General features: G+C 46.8%; 1 protein-coding gene across 2 annotated transcripts in view; it reads left to right on the top strand.

Moving 5' to 3' along the window:
* Nucleotides 1-21,763, top strand: part of RUNX3 (RUNX family transcription factor 3) — a 116,239-nt gene that overhangs the window by 80,504 nt on the left and 13,972 nt on the right. For both annotated transcript variants that reach the window (XM_034754268.1, XM_034754269.1), the window contains one exon: nucleotides 12,444-12,608. In XM_034754268.1, the coding sequence (XP_034610159.1) occupies nucleotides 12,444-12,608 (165 nt within the window). The remainder of the gene's footprint in view (nucleotides 1-12,443; nucleotides 12,609-21,763) is intronic.

Here is a 21,763-nt window from a genome sequence, read left to right as displayed (position 1 = left end):
ATTTTACGCCACGTTGGTACCGGACCAGAAGACGGGATAATTAATACTGGAGGGGGGGCTGCTTCTCGGAAGCCTGATTTCAGACTCAGGATACAGGATGTATTGTGCCAATGCAGTACATTTCAAGATCTTTATCTTGGCAAAAAACAGTTTCTCAGGGGGATGAATTAAACTTGAATTTGAGATGTTTATGTATGATGGAGAGCAGGCGAGTTGCTGAAATGCTCCCCCGGGGTTGCAGTTTGGGGTATTTTTAGGGGTTTTCTTTTTCTTCGTACCCTGAGCCAGATAAAAACATTTCCCAATTTGAACGGGAATTGTGAAAAACGGGAAAGCAGGAGGGGGGGGGAAATCAAACAAACAAAATGAAATTGAACGAAATGACTGAACGCATTTTGCAGAGGGCTGTGTGTGGATAGAAAATTGCTACAATTGGTTCTACTTTAAAGTATTTAAAAATATGCTGATTTATCATTTGTTGGGACCCATCCTCTTCTCAGGGGTAGATGAAAAGGAAGCCTTGAATAACAGATGCTAGCTTCCCTGTTAATTCTTAGCTCTGGGAGGTTCTCAGCTACGCTGGTGAAGGGTATTAGAAGAGAACACCGTGATTCTCATTTCTTACCCAGGCAAAGCAACTGTTGAAGATTGCTGGGCATGAAGTAGTTTTCCCATCTTGCAAGATTTGGAATTTTTTTCCCCATCTCAAATCAGAACAAAAAGCTGAAACCTTGAAAATTTTCACCAACTGACAAGCCAAAAAAAAAAAAAAATCATTTGGGTCAATCAAAACGTTTCATTTAGAATTCGATGTTTCATTTCTTAGTTCAAACTTTTCCTTTTTAACCTTTTTTTGAGGCTAAATTTACTAAAATTTCTAAGCAAAAAGTCTTTCTCACGCCAACCCTCCACACAAACTTTTCCTTTAGAAAGGACATTTTGACAATTATGAAACCTTTTCCCAGAAATGCTTGGAGCTGGGAGATTTGTCAGAACTGACCCTGTTCCACAAACAAGTTTTGGATTTGACGATTTGGCATTTTTCAGCAAAAAAGAAACACTTCTTCAGAAAAATTCCTGACCAGCTATACTACTGAAGTCCCGCTGTTTACTGTGATCTCTTTGTCCGCCACTGAAATGCGGTCACCTCTGGGGTGTAACACAGCAATGGCTCAACAGTTCATAGCAGTACTACACCACTGTGTGGGACAGAGGAATAATTTGTCAAAATGGCAGGGAGAGTTTAGAGTAATTGAATCTAAAAATGTAGATTGAAATTTCACTAGGGGCTTTTTCACATGGTCAGCAGCTCAGTTTGACGGGTCTCCTGAATGACGGGACCCCAGCAGCATAGTGCCCCCTAGCGTCCTACTGGGGCACTGATCTCAGACTGACCCTAAGGTGGCCGAAGAGTGAAGGGGCATACAAATGTTTAGCACATCTGACATGCAAATACCTTGCAACACCAGCTACAAAAGTGCCATGCGAACGCCTGTTCTCACTTTCAGGTGACATTGTAAATAAGAAGCGGGCAACATTATCTCCCGTAAATGTAAACAAAGTTTTATGTCTTAGCAATTGGTTGAACAAGAAGTAGGACTGAGTGGACTTGTAGGCTCTAACGTTTTACAATGTTTTGTTTTTGAGTGCAGTTAAGTAACAAAAAAATCTACATTTGTAAGTTGCACTTTCACTAAAGAGATTTCACTACAGGACTTGTATGAGGGGAATTGAAAAATACTATTTCTTTTGTTTAATCTTTTTACAGTGCAAATATTTGTAATAAAAAATAATAATAGCAAGTGAGCACTGTACACTTTGTATTCTGTGTGGCAATTGAAATCAATATATTTGAAAACATAGAAAAACATCCACAAATATTTATAATAAATTCCAATTGATATTCTATTATTATTTAACAGTGAGATTAATTGCGATTAATTATTTGAATTGAGTTAATTTGTTTTGAGTTAATCTCTTGAGTTAACAGCTATTCATTGACAGCCCTAATAATAACACCCCTTTCTTATGAAAGCACCAAAATTTCCATGAAAAATGTTCAACAAAAATGGTGGATTTTTTGCAGTGGACATTTTTCATGGGAACTCTTCTTATCAGTTTTCCGACCAACTCTAGTCAGAAAGCATGAAGTTCATGGAATGCCTGAAGAAAGGGGGAAGGTCTTTCTTGCCAAGTGACTGCATTTGACAGCCAAATCGTCTGCCTCAAAATGTCTTTACTTAGAAGTCGTGCTTCTGGATGGAGGCCTGGAAGTTCCTTCCTCGCTTCCCTGTCCTGTTTTCTCTTTTAATGAAGACAAATTACAGGCAAAGAGAATGCGTGGACTGAGCTTTGTTGCCTTCTTCTCATGGTGTTTGCATGAGATGCTGTGCGGTTGATGGGCTGCGTAAGAAACTTAAATAAAGAAACCCACAAAGGCCAAATCTGCTATCATGACACTCCCTAGCCACTAAATCTGCCCTGCTTTAGGCTCTGAGCCAGCAGGGTACTTAAGCACGTGCTTAAATTTGAGCATGTGTATAGTCCTATTTACTCCATTTGCTTAAATGAGTCATGCTGAAGTGTTTTGTTGAATGGGGGTAGCCGCTGTGACCATCTTGTGCATAGCAACCTAAATGGGCCCTCTCTCCAACAGAACTATGCTGATTTACACAGCAGAGGATCTGCAATTTGCATTGTTGTTGAGCTCCGTTATGGAATAAAGGTAGAGGCCTGGTTCTCCTCTTGAAATGGTGTGAATCAGGAGTAACTGAAGTCAGAGGAGACTCTAGGTTAGGTTTCGGGAGCTTCCAGGTTAGCACAAAAGTTCTTGCAAATCAGTACTTGCTGGGAAGGACCATTCCTGTATTTGTATTCCCATTGCTCCTGCGTTTCGATCCCAGCGGGTGGGAATCAACCTTCCGTGCATGGCTGGCCTGGACCGTGCATTGTATTCCTACAGAAGTAATTTGGGTCTGTTGTTGATACGTGTAACTGGAGAAGTTCTGTTAGCCGACATGAGCCTTCCATTTCTTCTCTTCCTGAGTCCAGGCTCCATGCACATATATTCATTTAACCCATATGGGCCTGACGTTGCATGGTGCTGAGTTCCCTCCAGTTCTAAGGGAAGTTGAGGACAATAACCTCAAGAAATGAGCCCTAAGTAACAAAACCCGAAGAGAAGTAGAGAGTTATGGAGTTTAAGGCCAGAAGGGACCCCTTGATCATTCAGACTGACCTCCAGTACGTCACAGGCCACCAGCACTACCCAGCACCTGCACGCTACGCCCAGCAACCGAAATTACAGCCACAGGAGACTAAATTATTATATGGCACAAGCAGATAATAAGGAGGTACCGACATTTATAAACTGCACCAGTACCCAAGGCCCTGCAATGGCAGGGAATTGATTAAGTGAGATATACTCAGATAATCCTGGCAAGTGACCCACGCCCACATGCTGCAGAGGAAGGTGAAACCCCCCAAGGTCACTGTCGATCTGACCTAGGGGAAAATTCCTTCCTGATCCCACACAGGGTGAGCAGTTAGACCCTGAGCATCTGAGCAAGAACCAGGCAACTAAGTGCATGAGAGAGAGAAAGCTGGGTGTGACCTCAGAGCACGGGCTCTCTGGGTCCCGTATCCCAGCTTCAGCTGTGGCCAGGATAAGCTGGGGGAGAAAATATCCCTTCCTGACCCCTGCAGGTGACCAGCTGTAGCCCTGAAGCATTTTAGGAACATCAGACATAAACCAGAAGAGACTGTCAAAGCTGCTCATCACCATAAGCAACGCTGGCATACAACCCCACTCATAAATTTGTCCAGCTCTCTCTTAAAACTAATTACATTATTTGCCCCCAAAGCTCCTTTTGGGAGTCTGTTTTAGCACCTCATTCCTCTGATGGTTAGAAACCTTCTTCTAATTTCCAGCCTAAACGTGTTTATACCCATTTGTTTATGTGCCAACATTATCTTTTAACATAAATAACATTTCACCCAGCCTGGGGTTTACCCCCTGATGTATTTATAAAAAGCAATTCGCTTCCCCTCTCAGCCTTTCTTTTGGCTAAACGAGCCAAGTTTTTTTAATTCCTTTTCATAAGACAGGCCCTCCGGTCCCCAGTCATCCTAGGAGCTTGTCTCTGGACCGGTTCCACTTGGAATTCCTCTTTCATGGATGACCAGAATGGTACACAGTATTCCAAATGAGGTCTTACCAGTGCCTTGTACAACGGCATTAATACGCCCCTCTCTTCCCTGGAAATACCTTCGCTCATACATCTGAGGAGCCCATTTGCCCTTTTTGGAGGCGCATTGCATTGAGAGAAGTGCAGTCTAGTGTTTAGGGCCCTTGATTAAGTGTTAGGACTCTTCGGTTCTGCTCCCAGCTCTGCCATTGACTGGTTATGTGGCCATGGGCCTCAGCTTCTCCACCTGCTAAATGGGTATAATAATATTTGCCTACCTCAGTTACGTTAGTTTTTGGTAGTGTGCTTTGCGATCTTTGTGTGACAGGAGCTATATAGGTACAAAGGTTTATTATTTCTGAGCCTCTTCTGGAGGTGTATTGTACTGGTGTGCTCTAATTCCAGGGTGTAATCTCAGCTTTAAGAGAAATATTGAAAGACCATGATACGGGCTCCAGCGATTTCACCCCTCTAGCTATTTCATTTGCTGCATGGAGTTCACGTAGTAAATCCCAGCTGCCCTTTTATAATCACCAGCATATAACTAAAATGATTTCACTTAAAATTACCATCCTAAGCAACACCATACAATAGAACGAGCGGGCAGAACCGGTGTTGCTTGCGCAGTACGAAACCATCTTTCTATAGAATCCATCTGATTGCAACACTTCCTGCTTGAAAGCCTTTTGGAAACCCACAGCCACGATCCTCAGCCGGCGTCAATTGGCACAGTCCAGCAGAGAACCTGTCCTAATATTCTGTTAAGGAGGGATTTAAAGGAACACAAGGCGGTGACGGCACTAGCGTTTTTGTCGGTAAAACTTTTGTCGGTCGGGGGTGTGAAAAAAAACCACCCCGACCAACAAAAGTTTCACCCACAAAAGCACCAGTGTGGACAGCGCTGTGTCAGCGGGAGACGCTCTCCTGCCGACATAGCTACCGCCGCTCATTAGGGACGGTTTAATTATGCCGGCAGGAGAACTCTGTGCCACTGTAAGGTCCATAGGGTAGACATAGCCTTTGATGAGATTATTTTCCCATGCCCGGGGGAAAACGCAAAGGTACTTGAGGGAGAAGCCTACAAGCAAGACTGGTGTCACTGATGAGCGAAGAGCGGGGTCGACGGTTCAATAAGACCAGGTCCGAATTTGACCCAACGTCTCCGTGCCTCGGTTTACCCATCAGGGTCAAATAGTATTTACTTACCTACGTCACAGAGGGTGTTGTGAATGTGCCTGAAGCACCGAGAGGCCCCCAAAATGAAGGCTGGTGTAGAATTGAAGGGAATTGTTCAGGCCTATTTGGGAACGTATCTCCTAAAGTACTAATAAGGTTATCCAGGCTTCTGTTTGGCAGGATTAGCAAATCTAAGAGGATAATGCGAGAGCTGCGGAAAAAAAACAGTCGATGCTAAAAGCGAGGCTTCATTTCGGGGAATACAACAGCTCAAGCGCCTGAGCTATCAAACAAAACCACAAGAGTGCCACAGATCTCAGGGCCGGGCCGTGTCCCTTGCTCTTCGAAGAGCGTAGCGGTTTGGCCAGGAACTTCAAATGCTGTGGCAGAGAAAGGAAGAGAATTTGACTCAGAGTGCGATTAAGTTGTTCCCAGGGCCCTGCTTTTCCACTGCAGGATACCAGAGGCTCCCTTTGAAATCAACAGGAGATAAATGGTATTCGGTGGAGGAAGGTGCAGAACAATGATTTTGTGTTATTTTGTCTTCCTCTTTCCCATGAATCAATATCACGCAGAGAGGGGTGCAGCTAAGGGGTCAAATCCCTGGGGCTCCCCACCTGCCTCTCGTCTTCGTCCCATAAAGACCAAAATCAATGAATCACGGGGTTAGGAAGCAAAGATGCTGTAGACGCCACCAGCAGGTTCCTATGGCACAGCAGGGGTATGGCCAGCGGGTCTGTGAACTGCACTGATACACTGGAGCCCAGCCTCCTACGTGGGAGAGCACCTCTAAGGCAGCCTCTGGGCTGCTGGAGCGACTGAGCAGATGTTCTGTGCTGAAGGTGGAGGTGCCCATTCATCACACCACCGACACAGTTCCCCATGCAAAACGCTTTTATTCTGACTTGCATCATCAAGTGGGACTGTGGGACTGAGACTCTTCAGTACCTAAATCCCTTCCGAACATGGAATGTGGGCTCCCAAGTCACTTCGGCCCTTTTGAAAATAGCACCCTAGGTGGACACGTAGACACCTGCAGCGGTGACCTGTTTTCTCGGGGTATGAAATAGGTTTTTTGGATCTGAGGAGATAGCACAAAACCAGCCAGAAGAGTCTGCTCCATAAACAGCTACATCAGTCAGCAACGGTGGGGGCGGGGATGGCTGGAAGGAGCAGAGAAAGAGTTAAAGGGCTTCCCAACAGTTAAAGGCGAGTAAGGGGGCTACGGCCCAGTCGGCTGGTTTTCAATTCAGCTAATCAGCACCAGGCAGTGTATAATGAACATCTCTCCCACTGTTCTCAGTTCAGACAGTAAAGACCTACTGTAAATGCAACATATCTCTCTCTGCTCCCTGCCAGCTGGACTGGAGCCAACCTATTTCCTTCAAAAAGGGATATTTATTTTCATCCCTTTATAGGCAGCCATTCATCACAGACCACCACAGGCTAAAAAATCTTTATAAATTATCATCAACCTCTCCCTCCCGCCCTTCAATATTATTTTCCTTTGGTTGTTAAAGTCAGTGTAAATCTTCCGACAGAACAGGCGGGCTGAAGGGTGTTGCGACACTTTGCTCTCTCTTTCAAGGCTGGAGAAAGACAGTAGCGGCAGTGTCTTGAGAAGCCAGGAGGAAGCCAAAGCAAAGACTCGGCGTGACTGATTCTCTTTCCAAGTGGCGTAAGCAAGCCAACTTCAAACATGTGCATAATGAGTTATCTGTGGTGGACTTTGGTAGGCCGGCGAAAAGACGGGTCCATCTCTTCCCCCTCCCTTGAACTTCTGGGCTTCACTTTAGTAAGCCAGCCAAAACAACCCTGGCGCTTGCCATTTGAAATCCTGCGCAGATAGACTGATATGCAGATGTGTGGACGGTGTATTTGTGCTCCTTCCAGCAGCAGAAGCTACGGTCAAGGCTGAGTTCCAATTTCGAGTCTTTCCCTCCCGCATCTCATTCAGTTGCTCATAACTTTCTCAACCCAAGTCCTCGGAGCGTGCCATCTCCCATGCTTCGTCTCAGCCCACAGGTGGATTTTTCTGAGTAAAAATCAGCAGCACCATTTTCAGTTTACGGGAGCGTGAAGATAAACCCCCTTTCCCCATCTGTTCTGATTGAGAATGTGGAGATCACATAACTCAGGCTCTACCGAGGCTACTCATTTCCAACAGAGCTTGTGTCTACACAGTACACCTGATTGTACAACCGGTGCTCGGATCGAGGTGACGTTCACACCATGCAGAGGGCCAGCGCAACATCTGTGTCCCACTGACGTGCCTATTTCGAGGTGTTAAGTGGGACGTAAGCTGGGTTTAGTCCTTGCACTGGCTGTCTGCACAGGAATGAATTTCATCCATTGGTGACCACTTACCACGTGTAATAACGCCATTGAAATCAACAGAATGTCTCATAGAGTAAGGAACTAACCATTAGACTTTGCTGTTGGTATCTTAACAATGCCTTTGTTTAAGGGCATCTCTGATGAGAACACCTCTGATGGGGGTTCCTTCGGCAAAGTCTCCATTTAAGGATGGATGAATTAAGAACTTATCCACTGATGATGCCTCAGTTAAAGCCACTTCAGTTGAGGACAAGCTAGTTAAGGGGGCCTTGCAAGTTAGCAGGATATTTTACTTACCTCCCCACCCCCTTCTTCTTAGCGGAAACCAGGGGAACGAAATGCAAATGCCACGCGTGCCCCCTCCCTTTCCTGAAAAAACTCAACATTCTTAAAAGTTTGCACTGACCAACTTCAGCCGTGACAAGTCTTGGGGTAGAAAAACCATCTCCCCCGACCACCAACACCCTGCCAGGGCCAGGGCCAGTGCTGATGGGGAGGTCACACTAAACGACCGTGACATCTGAATTCCAAAGTCACCGAGAGAAAGAATGTGTCGGGCAGTTCCCTTGCCCTTCACAGTGATACTGTTCGACATGGGTGTGGGCCCAAACCCCTGAGCTGAGCACCCAACCTTGGGGTTGCATAGCCATATTTTGCAAATGGCTTCTATCTTACTAATGGGTCAAACCAAAAACCGCAGAGCTGAACTTGGGAAGCGTTCAAAACCCAGATGGAGCTTTTGAACCCGGGGGGTCTATTTCAACCTGTGCTCTGCAGTAGCGCAGACACGTTCAAACGATGGTGATTTGGCTCCTTAGCAATCTAGGAAAATGAGATGATTGTGTAGAACCCTGGGGAGACCCTCCCCACAGGCACATGAAAAGTTCCAATCAGAGAGTTTCTGAAGTCTTGTCAGTTTCCAGAGTTCTAACAGAAAGAGAAGGGCCTATTTTGCCTTTGAAATGTTTTAATGCAGAAAGCATGTCTTGAAAGCACAGCTTTAAGGGCTACAGTTTCATGGCTTGCATACAGTATTTCACTGTCGCCATTCCAAGGAAACACCCAGAACTTCCAACGTGCTTTTTATCATTGATCAGAGTGTCAGATTCACATTGATTCTTTCATATGGAAAATATTCAATGGAGTTGTTTTTGTTTGATGTAGTGATGCCGATCTTGTTACATCAGTGATATAAGGTGACCTGTCATGGTTAATATCATGCTGGATATCAAAGTTACCTGACTGGGAAACTGCATCTGTCTTTAAAAACGGCTTCCTTGTTGACAAGAGGCAGACCAAGTCAGTAGCTGTCTGTGTTTTGTGACATCAGGACTTAACATTTCCATAAAGACATGAGTCACCATTTACTTGTATTTGTTTCAGAATGTGACTGCTAGGCTGGAGGAGAGACAGCTGGGTGACATCTGAGAGCAAAATGATATAACCCTGCGGGTTATCTGGTGGCAAAAATACACCCCAGCAGTGCAGTGATGGGTTCCGTATGCAAAAGACTCAACACCTCTTGGGATTGGGTTCTTGGGACTCTCACTGATTTCAATGGGCTTCAGGCGAAGGCCGGGGTTTGCAGAGCTTGGAAACTACCCACCTTTTCTGGGTGCAGCACTCATGTTAATTTGTCCGTGTGGGTTTCCTCTGTGTGTTGAGTGTGGTTTGATGGTGAAGGGCTTTAATAAAATGAGCCTCTGCAGAAATCAAAAGCCGAGGACGTTCTCATGAAAGGAGCACATTAATAGTGACTCCACTCTTGCATGACACAGTCTGACGTTCCCAGCTCTAGCGAAAAGCGACAGGAAGTCTCAGCAGTACAGGGTGTGCAAAAATCTGCTTGTTATTTGTGGAGGCTGGGGTTGGGTTTTTTTTTAACTCGGGTGCTTCTTTCTTCAAATTGTTTTGCACAGTTGGGCCCTGCCTATAGGAATGGAGCTAAGCCACCTTTCAAACCCTAGCTAGAGGGTCAAAAGGCCAAAAAACAGTATAACAGAGTTGGCTTCCAACCATGCATTAACATTGTCAGTTTCATCGGGTAGATGGGCCCTTGGCTTACATTTTTCAAAAGTGGCTACTGATTTTAGGTGCCTCCTTTTGGGGGTGGGTGGGCTCAGCTCAATACACCTTAAAGAGGCCAGATTTTCACTGCATGTGTCCCTCCCCCCCCTCCCCCGTCAGGAGGATGAGAGACCAAACGGGACAGATGTCAGTCATGTTGCTTAATGCACAACTGGAAGGTGACGCCCACAGTATTTCGGTGATGAGCACAGTATAAGGCCCTATAAAGACTAGAATAGACCTTTTTTCACTTCCACCTAGCTCGGAATCCATTTTTAACCATTTTTGCTTTCTGGTTCCCATTACTAGCCTGGTGTTGGGTCTGCAACACATCAGGAGAATGAGGGGGCAGAGAAAGAGGAGTGGGAAAGAAACATCAATTTAAAAAAATGGCAATATTTTTATTCCTCTTGTTGTTATTTTGTTCCTTTCCCTGATATTGTTAAAACACCCAGATGCCCCTTTTATGACAAATCTAAGGAGGGAATTCTGCCTTTCAATAGATTGGTGCCATTTATTCATTGGCTGAATTTGGAGCTTTAAAGGGTCCCTTGAAACACGAGGTTTGAGTTTAATAACTATGATGAGCAATAAGAGATGTAGGATTATCCATTTACCTGGAGCTTTTCAAAGCGAGGCTCAGATCCCGCTCTCAGATTCCAGCAGCATCCTTCTCTCACCTACATGCTTGTGGAGTTCCATGCACAAAGCGACTGCAGAATGCAGACCTGAGTGAAATGAGACGAACCAATGCAAGATAGTGAGACAGTGGGCAAAAGATCTGTAAAGGGGAAGTGTGGGAACTACTTTCATTCCACTTGGCTGTCAATTGTAACTTGAGATACTATAACCATATGTGGGGGAGGGGGAGCAAATATGGAGCAGTTAATTTGGGGTCTTTAAGAGCTGAGAGTGTCCCTTTTTAAAAGCCAACTGAAGTTGCATTTCAGTCCCTGTCTGTTATGTTCTTTGGTTGCATCAGATAACGTGCAGCTGTGGTCTGCTGTGAGTCAGAAATCCTGGGTTCTGTTCCCAGCTCCGCTACTAACTCCTCGTCTTGCCTTCCCCCCTTGCAACGGGGATAACGTGTTACCCATCTTTGCAAAGTGCTTTGAGATCCTTGGATGACAGGTGCTGCAGACGTGCAAAGTGTCGGTCCGTCTGGCGGACTTGTATACGTCAGCCCAAGAGCGTGCTGAGCGGGGACCAAAGCCTGATGTCAATCTGAAACAACGCTGCTGGTTTCCCTGGAGTCACTCCAGGTGTGCGCGGGTGTAACTGAGATTGGAATCTGGCCCAGAGAGAGAGGACGTTTCATGTTGACTAACACAGTCAAATGTGAAAATGGTGTGTCAAGTGCATTCCATGCTCCCTTTGCTTTGGCATCAATTAAATGATTATCCCCCTGCTCTGGCAGCTTCTGCCTGAGGGTCTCAGAGTACTTTACAAGCATTCCTTGCTCCGTGCAGTACCTCGCTGAAGCAGGTGAACATTCTCCCCATTTTACAGATGAGAAAACTGAGGCTGAGGGCAGCAAGGTGGATTCCCAAGGTTGCGCACACAGTGACTGTCAAAGCCAGTTCTCCTGACTCCCACTGCTGTGGCTTAGCCATGCCATCTTTCCTTCCTAGTTCTCTGGGCACAGTTTGACTCCTGGAGACTGCAGTGAAATACCTCTGTCATTTGTGCAATGAGCAAACATAATGAAGATAGTTTTAATTCAGCTTGTCCTTTACTTATTTCCCAGGCGTGCCAAGAAATGGCATTTAAAATCATTTGCAGCTGTTTCCATTTCTTTTCCCAAATGAATTAAGAGCCGTGGTGAGGCCTGGTGACTAGGGCAACATGGAGGGCATCGGGACTCAGGAGACCTGGCTTCCTGTCCTCGCCTGGGCAGTGGGGGAGCTGGATTTTGCAACCAGGAAGGCTGGGGTGGGAGCTGGTTAAGACAAAGGGAACATGGAGAGCAGGATCCTGGAAGGTTAGGAGCAGAGGGGGGAAAGGTAGGGCTTTGGGACACAGAGGGGCAGGAGCACTAGGGCTAGGAGCAGATGTGGGCCAGAGAGTGCCACTTACCTGCTTGCTGCCTTTTCTCGCGCTCGTCCAGCAACAGGCCTCCTGGGGCTGGGCCAGGCTGTGGGCTCCTGCTGGGCCGGGCTCTCCAGCAGCATGGTCCATGCCGAGGCCGCTGCGCGCACGGTCTGCGTTCTGCTGACACGTATTAGCCATTTGTTAACGTGCTTTGAGCTGGTCCCATTTCAAAAACTGCCTAACTTGCCTATGCCTAGAGCGGCCTCTGTGTGTCATGTGCTGGAAAAGGCAACACACATACCACTAAAGGGGGCAGTCACCCCCTCCCCAGTTCCCTATTAGCTCCACCGCTGACTGCTGGGTGACCTTGGGCAAGTTACTTCCTCCCCCCAGTGCCTCAGTTTCCCCTTTCACTCTTGCTGTTTAGATTGTAAACTCTTTGGGACAGGGACTGTCTCTTACTATGTGTCTGTACGGCGCCTAACACAACAGGACCTGATCTCAGTTGGGGGCCTCTACATGCTACCGCAATACAAGTAACACGACCAAACTGTAAATTGTTGTACCATTCTCACTTTTTATTGACAAGGGCTCTCTAGCCAAAGGGTGATTGATTAAATCTCGGATTTTCTCACAATGTTGCAGGGCACAGACAAAAGCTAGAAGACCAAGCCAAGCCCTACACAGACCGCTATAGCGAACTGGAACGTCTGCGCCAGTCTATGAGAGTTACCCCAACAACTCCCAACCCCCGAGGATCCCTGACCGCCCCAGGCCACTTTGGGTCACAGACTCAGACTCCAATACAAGGTAACCGGGTTGGGTTCATTAGCACTCACCTGCCTTGACACTTGAGTCCCTGACAGGGCCGGCTCCAGCATTTCTGCCGCCCCAAGCAAAAAAAAAAAAAAAAAAGCCGTGATCGGCGGCAGCAGTTCGGCGGCAGGTCCTTCGCTCCTAGAAGGAGTGAGGGACCTGCCGCCCCCAAATTGCTGCACGTGCCGCCCCTCTCCCTTGTCCGCCCCAAGCACCTGCTTGTTAAGCTGGTGCTGGAGCCGGCCCTGGTCCCTGAGTCCGACTTGAACAATGTGTCCCAGATTCTGCCGGGAATCTTCCTTGCGCAGTTCATGAGAGGTGGAATTCTCTCTCTCTTCCCAACCTTGAGCGTGCTGCCAGATGATGTATTAACCCTGCCCCCCATGTGGGAGGGGCCTAAGGTCCTCATGTGGGAGGGGTTAAACTGCTGCTGGGGAGAGGGCAGGACTGAGAGTTCAGAAAGGAGCCAGCAGGGGTCAAAGGAGGTTGAAACAGGAGGGGATCTCTCTCACTGCACCTGCCAAGTCAGAGGGAGAGCGTTCCCCTTTAAATCCCGGAGCCCCGTGCCCTCTCATGATGGGAGGTCACATTAAATGAGAGAGGGCCCCCGTGCTGGGAGCTGCACCCTAGCACTCCCTAGGTTTAATTCAGTGTGGTCATTAACAATCATGGGAAGAATGCATTTGCCTACTTAGGCAGCAGCTCTGTGGGGGAGCTCTAGGCATGTACTTTAAACGGAGTAACTTTTTTAACATGAATGCACCTGTGTGTTTAGGCTGTTAAGCATGGACCAGAAAGGGTATATTGTACACTACATGATAATCAGAACGGTGTCTTGTCTGCTTGCATTGTGCTAATGCCAAGTCTGCAGACGGACTCACCCAACAAAAACAACTCCCCACCCAATACACACACAGAGTTTTCTGCAACCCTCATTAATGAGCAAGACAAACAGACCTCAAGGTGTTGCACATGAATTTGCATCCAAGGTGTTTGCAAGTGAAAATGCACAAATCGCTACTTATGCGTATAGATAATTCACCTGGAGATGTCAGTGTGTTTATCCTAGCATGCATCGATTTCGGATTTCATCGCGAGATTGGGCTAAGCATTTGCAAATAGACTGTTCTGCATTGCAGCTACCCGTCCCCGGAGACTTGCTTGTTTAATGTTCTACTGTGAGAGGTTTTTTTCTCCCACCTCTTACTTCTGTGATTTATAATCACATCATTTTCTCCCAGTGGAAATTAAATATAAAGTAATAAAAGGGTTGAATGAAAAACAAAATTATATTTTTAGCTCACATTTTGTTACTTTTTTTTCAAAATTCAAATTTTTGACGAAAAATTTGAAATTTCAAATTTTCTTTTGGTGGGGCAAATTTTTAAAAAGTGCCTAAGTCCCATTTCCAAAAGTGACTTAAGTGCTTAGGGCCAGACTCTACAAATTATTTAGGTGCCAAACTCCCTTAGAAATCAATGGGAGTTAGGAGCCTACATATCTTTCAGGATCAGGGCTTTAGGAGCCTACGTCATTGACAGTCAATGAAACTTAGGTGGCTAAATGACTTAAGCACTTTTGAAAATTATACCCCAGCTCCAAAGCAGGTAAATAAATAAAACTAAAATTCAGTGAAAATTTTATTTAGATTCTTTTAATTGAAATTCTATCTTTTTTTGACAAGCTCTCCTTGGAAATTTAATTAAGATTAATATCTCCTATTAAAGGGACTCCACCAACTTGTTTTAGAACCATTGTTTAAGTTTTGTTTAAAGGGGGGAAGTTTTAGAGACCTCATCGCCATAGTGGTCTTTCATGATCAAAAAAGATTCACTGTATGCATATATATGTATTTAAAAAACTGACGTTCCCCTGCTGAAAACCCATACATAACGGTTTCGGGCAAGTGCCTGAGAATCAGGTAGTGAGACTGACTCAAAATCAAAGTGAAACTGGCCAGGATAATTTCACTGAAATGCAAAAGGTCAAGCAACAGCAGAAATGGTGAAAAACAAATTAGGTGTATAACATTCTTTCCTTTTTGATAATCTAAGGGATCAGGAACTTTAACAAAATACATGGGGGCAAATTCTGTGCCCAGTTACATGGGTGTCAATTTGGAGTTACTGCATTAAAGTTAACAGAGTTACTCTGTATTTGCCCCAGGGTAAGCAGGAGCAAAATCTGTTTTATAACGTTTTATCTTGAGAGTGTCCTTTCGACTTAACACAAACTACAACCAATAATAATAATAAAACCCCCTCACAGACACACGTGTGATTCACAACGATCATAATTTTTGCCCAAGCCATTAGAACTCAGCCCTGCCAAGAATAATACAAGAGTTAACAGGCCTGTAATTTTTCTCATGTCTGGGCACGTTCTTAGGTAACACGTATAAGAAGACGATTAGCTCTGAAGTATAAAGAGATGACACTGGGTGGGAGGGGCAAGAGGGAGATGCCAGAATCTATCTATGGTATTTAGACAGCTCCCATTATCGTAGCAGCTCACAATCTTCAAAGTAGACTCACAACTCTGCTGTGTGGTAGGGCAGGGCCGTTATTCCCATTGGCTAGATGGGAAACAGAGGCACAGAGAGACTAAATGAGTTGCCCAAGGTTATAGAGAGAATCAGTGGCAGAGCCAGCACTTGAAGCCAGGTCTTCCCAGTCCTAGGCGAGCATCCTGACCACTGGGAAATCCTTCTTCTCTGGGTTATGGTTTGGCTACCCAGGTGTGTTGCTGCAGATTGTCTCTGGGGATTGAGTGAATCTTCTTTTTGGACCATAAATAGTTAATGGGCGCCTAGGTGTTATGGCCCTATTCTGGGAAATGTGGGGCAAGTTGTGTGACTGTCACCAACAAAAGAAAATGGGCTAGAAGAGTAGCATTCGACTGTAACCTGAGTGGGCCTACACACAATCCCCTGGGGTGGGCTATGCCTGCTTGGAGTTGCACGGGGGACTTTTGAGCCGTGACTATCACTTGCTCTAGTCACTGGAGGATCAGTGTTCTGGGCCTGCCTGTGTCAGCGCCAACCCTTTCCCTCATTCACCCAGCCTTGCTCAAACCGAGACGGAGCCAGCGCCATCTTAGGCCATGTTGAAAAACCCTCCCACCCAACTCCCACCGCTCCACGCTGCCTGCCACCGCCGAGGCATCTGCTCCTGTCTGTAAATTGCATAGAAAATGAACATAGTCTCCAGCTGAGGTTGATGGAGTGACTCTGGAGTTAACGCTGGGGTAATTTAGAGCAGAATCTGACCCTCTGCACAAGCCTTTCACTGAGGCAGCCCCTGGCGTTTATAAATAGCACCCCCTCCCCCACCCCTGGTAAAACGATCATCCTGAGGTTAAATGGTCTCATCTCAAAATGAAAAACCTCCCAGGAAGAGAAAAACCTGATCATTTCTGGTGGGCTGGTGAAGAAGCACAGAAGGAAAGTTTGCCCACACCCGAGTTCAGAGGGCCTGATTTTCTTCTCACTTACGCCAGTTTCACACCATTAAATGTCATTCATTTCAGTGGGGTCAGTCCTGGTGTACACCAGCATTAGTGAGAAGAGAATCGGGCCCTTCATATATCTGCATGCAACTGCAGTTTACTCCTGTTACCATCCCTCGTCAGGCCACGGTCTGCAGGGCCGGCTTTAGGCCGTTTCCCCCGATTCCCTGGAATCGGGCCCCGCGGGTAAGAGGGCCCCGCGTCTTAGGCTTACCCGGTGGTGGTCCACTCTGGTGGCATTTCAGCAGCGGGGGGGTCCTTCAGTGCCATGGAGCGGACCCCCTACCGCCAAAGTGCTGCCAAAGATTCGGGCCCCGCCAGTCCTAAAGCCGGCCTTGACGGTCTGCTTTCACTTGGCACCAGTGTAAATGCTACTGGAGACAAAGGGGTTGCTCTGGATTTACACCAGAATAACTAAGATCAGAATCGGGCTCTGCAGTGGGTTAAATAAGAGAGGCAGGATCAGCAGCGCTGGAACATAAATCAGCATAGCGCCATTGACTTCAGCAGAGCTGAGTTCATTCTCCTCAGCTCAGTGGAAGATCTGGCCCGATATTTCTCGAGTGAGCCCTGTGAAATCTGAGTTTTTAAAATCCTGGCTCTCCCATGCACTGTGAAATGCCAAGCTGTCATTAGAACGGTTTGAAAATTTTCCCTTATTATGGGGCATGCACAGACACGGCTCCGTGCTGCTAAATTTCCCATCTTTGTTTCTTTTTTCTTTTCTATTTGTTTTAGGTCCTTACCTTGCGGGCTTTGTCTCTTAGCTAGAATAGTTGATCAGCCTCCAAAAATGAAACGCTATGTTAAAGGAACATATGTCAGACTCCCTGAGGCTGTTCCGAGGTCACGTTGTTCAGTGAAGGCAGTCTGAAGGGTAGCAAATATCTGTGGTACTAGGAAAAAATGTAATTGTCCTAATAGCTGACTAGCTTTCCTCGGGAGTCTTTCTTTCTCTCTGTCCAAAAGAAGGGCCTGGTTCTGCTCTACTGAAGTCAGTGGGAACGTTACCAATGAGTCAACAGGAGCAGGGCAGGGCCACAACCCAGCATTCTAGAGTACTAAGGGCTTGTCTACATGGAGAGTTATTCTGGAGCAGCTATGCCTGATTAACTGTGTGTGTGGACGCTCTTAGTCCAGAATGTGAGTGCCTTAATCCCTGGGTTAAGATCATTCAGAAGAAGGCACTCTTATTCCTGAACAAGAGCATCTACACACGGAGTTAATCAGGAATATTTAATCTGCTTTAAATTCATACTTTACTTTATTCTGGATTAATTTTCACGTGTGGACAAGCCTGAAGTAACACAAAACAGACTCAGAGACAGTGGATCCAGATGTGAGGCTTACGCTGAGGAGAAAGGACATCTCAGCACCCGTGCAATCCCTGGCTGCAGGACCAGGTCTTGGGGGCCATCGGCACCTTGGGGAACCAGATCAGCACAGAATCAGCCCTGGGACTGGGGCACAAACGTCCCCCCACCTACACCTAGCCATGCCTTGGGGGCAGCTGAGAACGGGGCAGCTTATTTTTATAGCAGACCACCCCAAAATGGGGGCTTTTAAAAATAATGATGCGTGCATGAGCGACGGATGTCACAAATCCAAACTCTTCCAGCCATGGCGGAACACAAGTGGATGGGGCGGCGTGCCTCTCGCCAGGCAGAATTTGGTTTTCCCATGTGGAATTTTCCTACCTTTTTAGAATTGAGACGGGACGCATCCTTACTGCAAACTGCCAAGCTGACCCGAACCCAGACCAAACCTCAAGCGCCCTTCCCCTCGTGCCAAAGACGGTGACAAAGCAAAGTGTGACATGATTTATACCCGCACTTGCAACACGTTTCCTCTGGCTGCAGTCGGGGCCCCTGGGCTGGAGGGGCTTCATGAATGACTCACTGCCATATAACTGACATGGTTCTCGCTAGTATCAGTTGTTGCAGGAGGGAGGGGGAGGGGGGAGGCAGGGAGGCTCCTTTGAAAACAAGAAACGTTGTCACCTTCCTGTTGGGTGTTTCAAAATTGTTTCTCTGAACCCAAATGCGGAAGAACCTGATCCGGCTCTCATCCCATGGTTGCTAATGGGAAACTTTCCATTGACTTTGGTGGGGGTGGGCTCTGGCCATATCCCAGTGGTATTCCACAGAATGCTGGGGCATGATTTTTACAGGCACCGAGCAGTCCCCAGCTCCAGCTGATGTCAGTGGAAGCCGCTGAGCACCTGTGAGAATCCGGTTCGTGGCACTTAGCTCTGGACCTTTAAGAAGGCCTCTAAACTCCATCAATCCTTATAAGCAGTCCTGTGAGCTCATTATATTAAGGGCTTGTGCTGGGTGGGAATTCAGGGTAGATAATTAGAGTGGTCCCTTCCACGCTTGGAATCTATTAATAGCCTGATTTTATAGCGGGGGAAACTGAGGCACAGAGCAATGTAGCGATTTGCCCAAGGTCACCCAGTAAGTGGGTGATAGAGCCAGAACTAGAACCCAGGTCTCCTGAGTCCCAGGACTATGTTTAATCCATCAGGCAGTTCTTCCCCAAGACCAGGCTACTGCAGGTAACCCACTGGGATTGGCTTGGGGATGGTTTATAAGCCAAGAAGTTAGCCTGGTTAGAAATGAATCCTGGGCAAGCCCTGTATCCAACTGCAGCTCACGAGCCCTACATTACATAGCAGGGACCCCTGGATTAAGCATCACAACCCCCTGCAACTCCATTTATCGGGGTGTGCCCGCCCTGCCTATCCAGTACAATCACAGCCGGGCCCCCTGTTATTTTTCTATGTTGATATTCAATTCAATGTATTTAATGTGCCCCCTCACCTCACCCCCCCCCCCATCCACCCCTCCACATTTGCAGCGTGCTGCAGAGTTTGGCATTGACAAGGCATGACTGCCTCGTAGAAGCTGCTCGGAGGAAGGAGGATGGTTTGCAGGGGGGCTTAGGGTTTTCGATCCCTTGGGGAGTCCATTTTGGTATCCTGGGGACCATGAGACAAGGGAGGCTTTGGGGACACAAGGGATGGGGATGCATCTTCCCTGGTTTGGGTGGGGAATGGAGGCGACTTTAAATATGGTGCAGGGGAGTTTGAATTCCTCACGCCCCATCCCAAAACCTCTCAGGAGCTGCGCTACATCCCACCCCACCCCAACGCAGGCCAATGCATCCAACAATAGTTCAGTAACTGGCCAGTTCTCCTCAAATGGCCAGCAATGGAATAATTAACAAGGGTGACTTTTAAACAAGCCAAATTAGGGTTCAGCGTCAGGACCCCCGAGAGGATCCTGGAGGTAGCGCACACCTCTCCGAGTTATTGTTTCAAACTGCCTGCAGACTCAGGCAGACAGCGGTAGCAGCCAAAGGCTCCAGTCGAGATCGGGGACCCAGTTGTGCAAGGTGCTGTTCAAAGACATAAAAAGGAGACAGCCCCCACCCTGAAGAGTTCACAGTACAGTGGAAAGACCAGGTTCCCTCAGGGAGGGCGAATATCATGCCTGCAGCAGGGTGTAGGATTATACCAGTCAGAGGGACATGCGGTGATATAGACTAGCTGTGTGCACGAATAGGATGCGTTTTAAGGATCCCAAATAAAAATTAAATATAAGTCACCTCTCTTGCAAATCCCCTGGAAAGGACCAGGGAGACTTGAGTCTTTGCTACATTAGAACAATGGCACTGGTTTAACGAAATTGATCTGGTTAGAACCCGGGCAGCACTTGGGGAAATGCACTTCAACTAGTTGAACCCCCAACTTAAATGGGTCTGGCTTATTGGGGCAATTTGCAAACCTAACTTTGCTGCTATTGAAGTCTAGTGGCCACTGACTTCCGTGGAAAAAGGACGAGGCCAATGCTGAGCGCTTTTGAGAATCCTGCTCTCGGTGCAGCTATGTTAGGGATTCAAACCAGGTTGATTTTAAACCGATTTAGTTAAACCCAGGACAATTTTTCAAGTATAGATTAGGCCACAGAATCATAGACTATCAGGGTTGGAAGGGACCTCAGGAGGTATCTAGTCCAACCCCCTGCTCAAAGCAGGACCAATTCCCAACTAAATCATCCCAGCCAGGGCTTTGTCAAGCCTGACCTTAAAAACCTCTAAGGAAGGAGATTCCACCACCTCCCTAGGTAACCCATTCCAGTGCTTCACCACCCTCCTAGTGAAGACTAGAAGACTGCTTTACCATATGCACATAAAGAAAATCTTCCTTCCCCTTTTTTTATGTTTGTAAAGTACTGCATTACTTTTAATAGGTCTCGTGGCATAGTACCCCAGTGTTTCAGGCGTGGTCTACACTTCAAAATTAGGTTGACCTAGCTACATTGCTTAGGGCTATGAAAAATGTTGCATCCTGAATGGTGTGATGAGGTCAACCTAACACTCTCCCCGCCCCAAGTGTAGAGGGGTTAGGTCAACTGACGAATTCTTCCATTGACCTAGCTCCCACCTCTCAGAAAGATGGATTAACTACATCGACGGGAAAAACCTCCTTCTGTAGCAAGTGTCTCCATTACGGCCCTGCAGCATCACACACCATTGTAATGACTGTAGTGTTGACCCAGCCTCAGAAATGCAACGTGGCTGTTTTGAGGTTAAATTCTAAATTATAGACCTAGCCAATACATTTCATTTCTCCTCCCTGGTCCTCTAAGAGCCCATCCAGATTGACTTATAGTCTCTTTAAAATAGCTGTTTCTTAATGATTAAAAACATTCTACCCTAAGCAGCTACTAAATTGTTTCCAAAGGAAGTTAAGCAAGCATTAGTGGGAAGAAAATACAGTATGGGCTATAACTTTCGCCTCAAAGGAAGGAACACACCAAGATGGGTTTCCTGGCGTCTTTCTATCTCTGAGTATTCCTCTGTCTTTAAACTGCTCTTCTGAGCCAGTGAATTAGATTTGCACATTGGACAATATTCCCTGAAATGAATCGAGTTTCAAATGTTTAAAGATGGAATATAACCTCGTAAAGAAATGCAGCATCACGCTGAGTCACAATAATAGCACTTTATTTCATGAAGAGTAGGCGGAGCAATCGCTCACCTACCACTGATGTGCAGCCACCGCTGGATTAGAGCACGGCAGCTGTTTACTGGCAACAGTTTATGAAGTGAAATAAAACACCTTCTTCCTTTGCAGCTGCGTAAGATCGAATGTAACTAGCCCACCTGGAATTTGGTTTCGACCTAGGGTTAACAGCTCTCCTCTTGCGGGTGGGCCGTGGGATCTTGAGTGGTCAAGATCTTGGTTTTGCTTCAGTCCACACCAACTTAGCCCTTGATGCTTCACTGACATCGTCTAGCACAGACCCCCTGGAAGCAGAGAATTGCACTGAAGTCGGTAGGATTCTGCCTTGTTGCACAGGCCTGTGCTCTGAGGCGGGTTTGGGGACCGTAGAGCAAAATAAGTGCTGCCTACTGATCACGCTGGCTTTCCTTAAGGGGTCTCCCCCTCCAAGTATTGACCTGACACACCGCTCGTGAGGTAGTCGGGCTGCAGGCTGTCAATCTCACCGAATACCAGCCAATCAGGGCTTTTGCTACTCTTTGCAATACAGGTGCAGAGTGAAATGTGAGCTAGAATGCTGATAGCCTAGGCCCAGATTCACAAAGACACCTGGGTACCTCACTCCCATGGGAGA

Source organism: Trachemys scripta, chromosome 20 (assembly GCF_013100865.1).
Source record: "Trachemys scripta elegans isolate TJP31775 chromosome 20, CAS_Tse_1.0, whole genome shotgun sequence".
NCBI lineage: Eukaryota > Metazoa > Chordata > Testudines > Emydidae > Trachemys > Trachemys scripta.
This window is presented reverse-complemented; position numbering and strand designations above follow the sequence as displayed.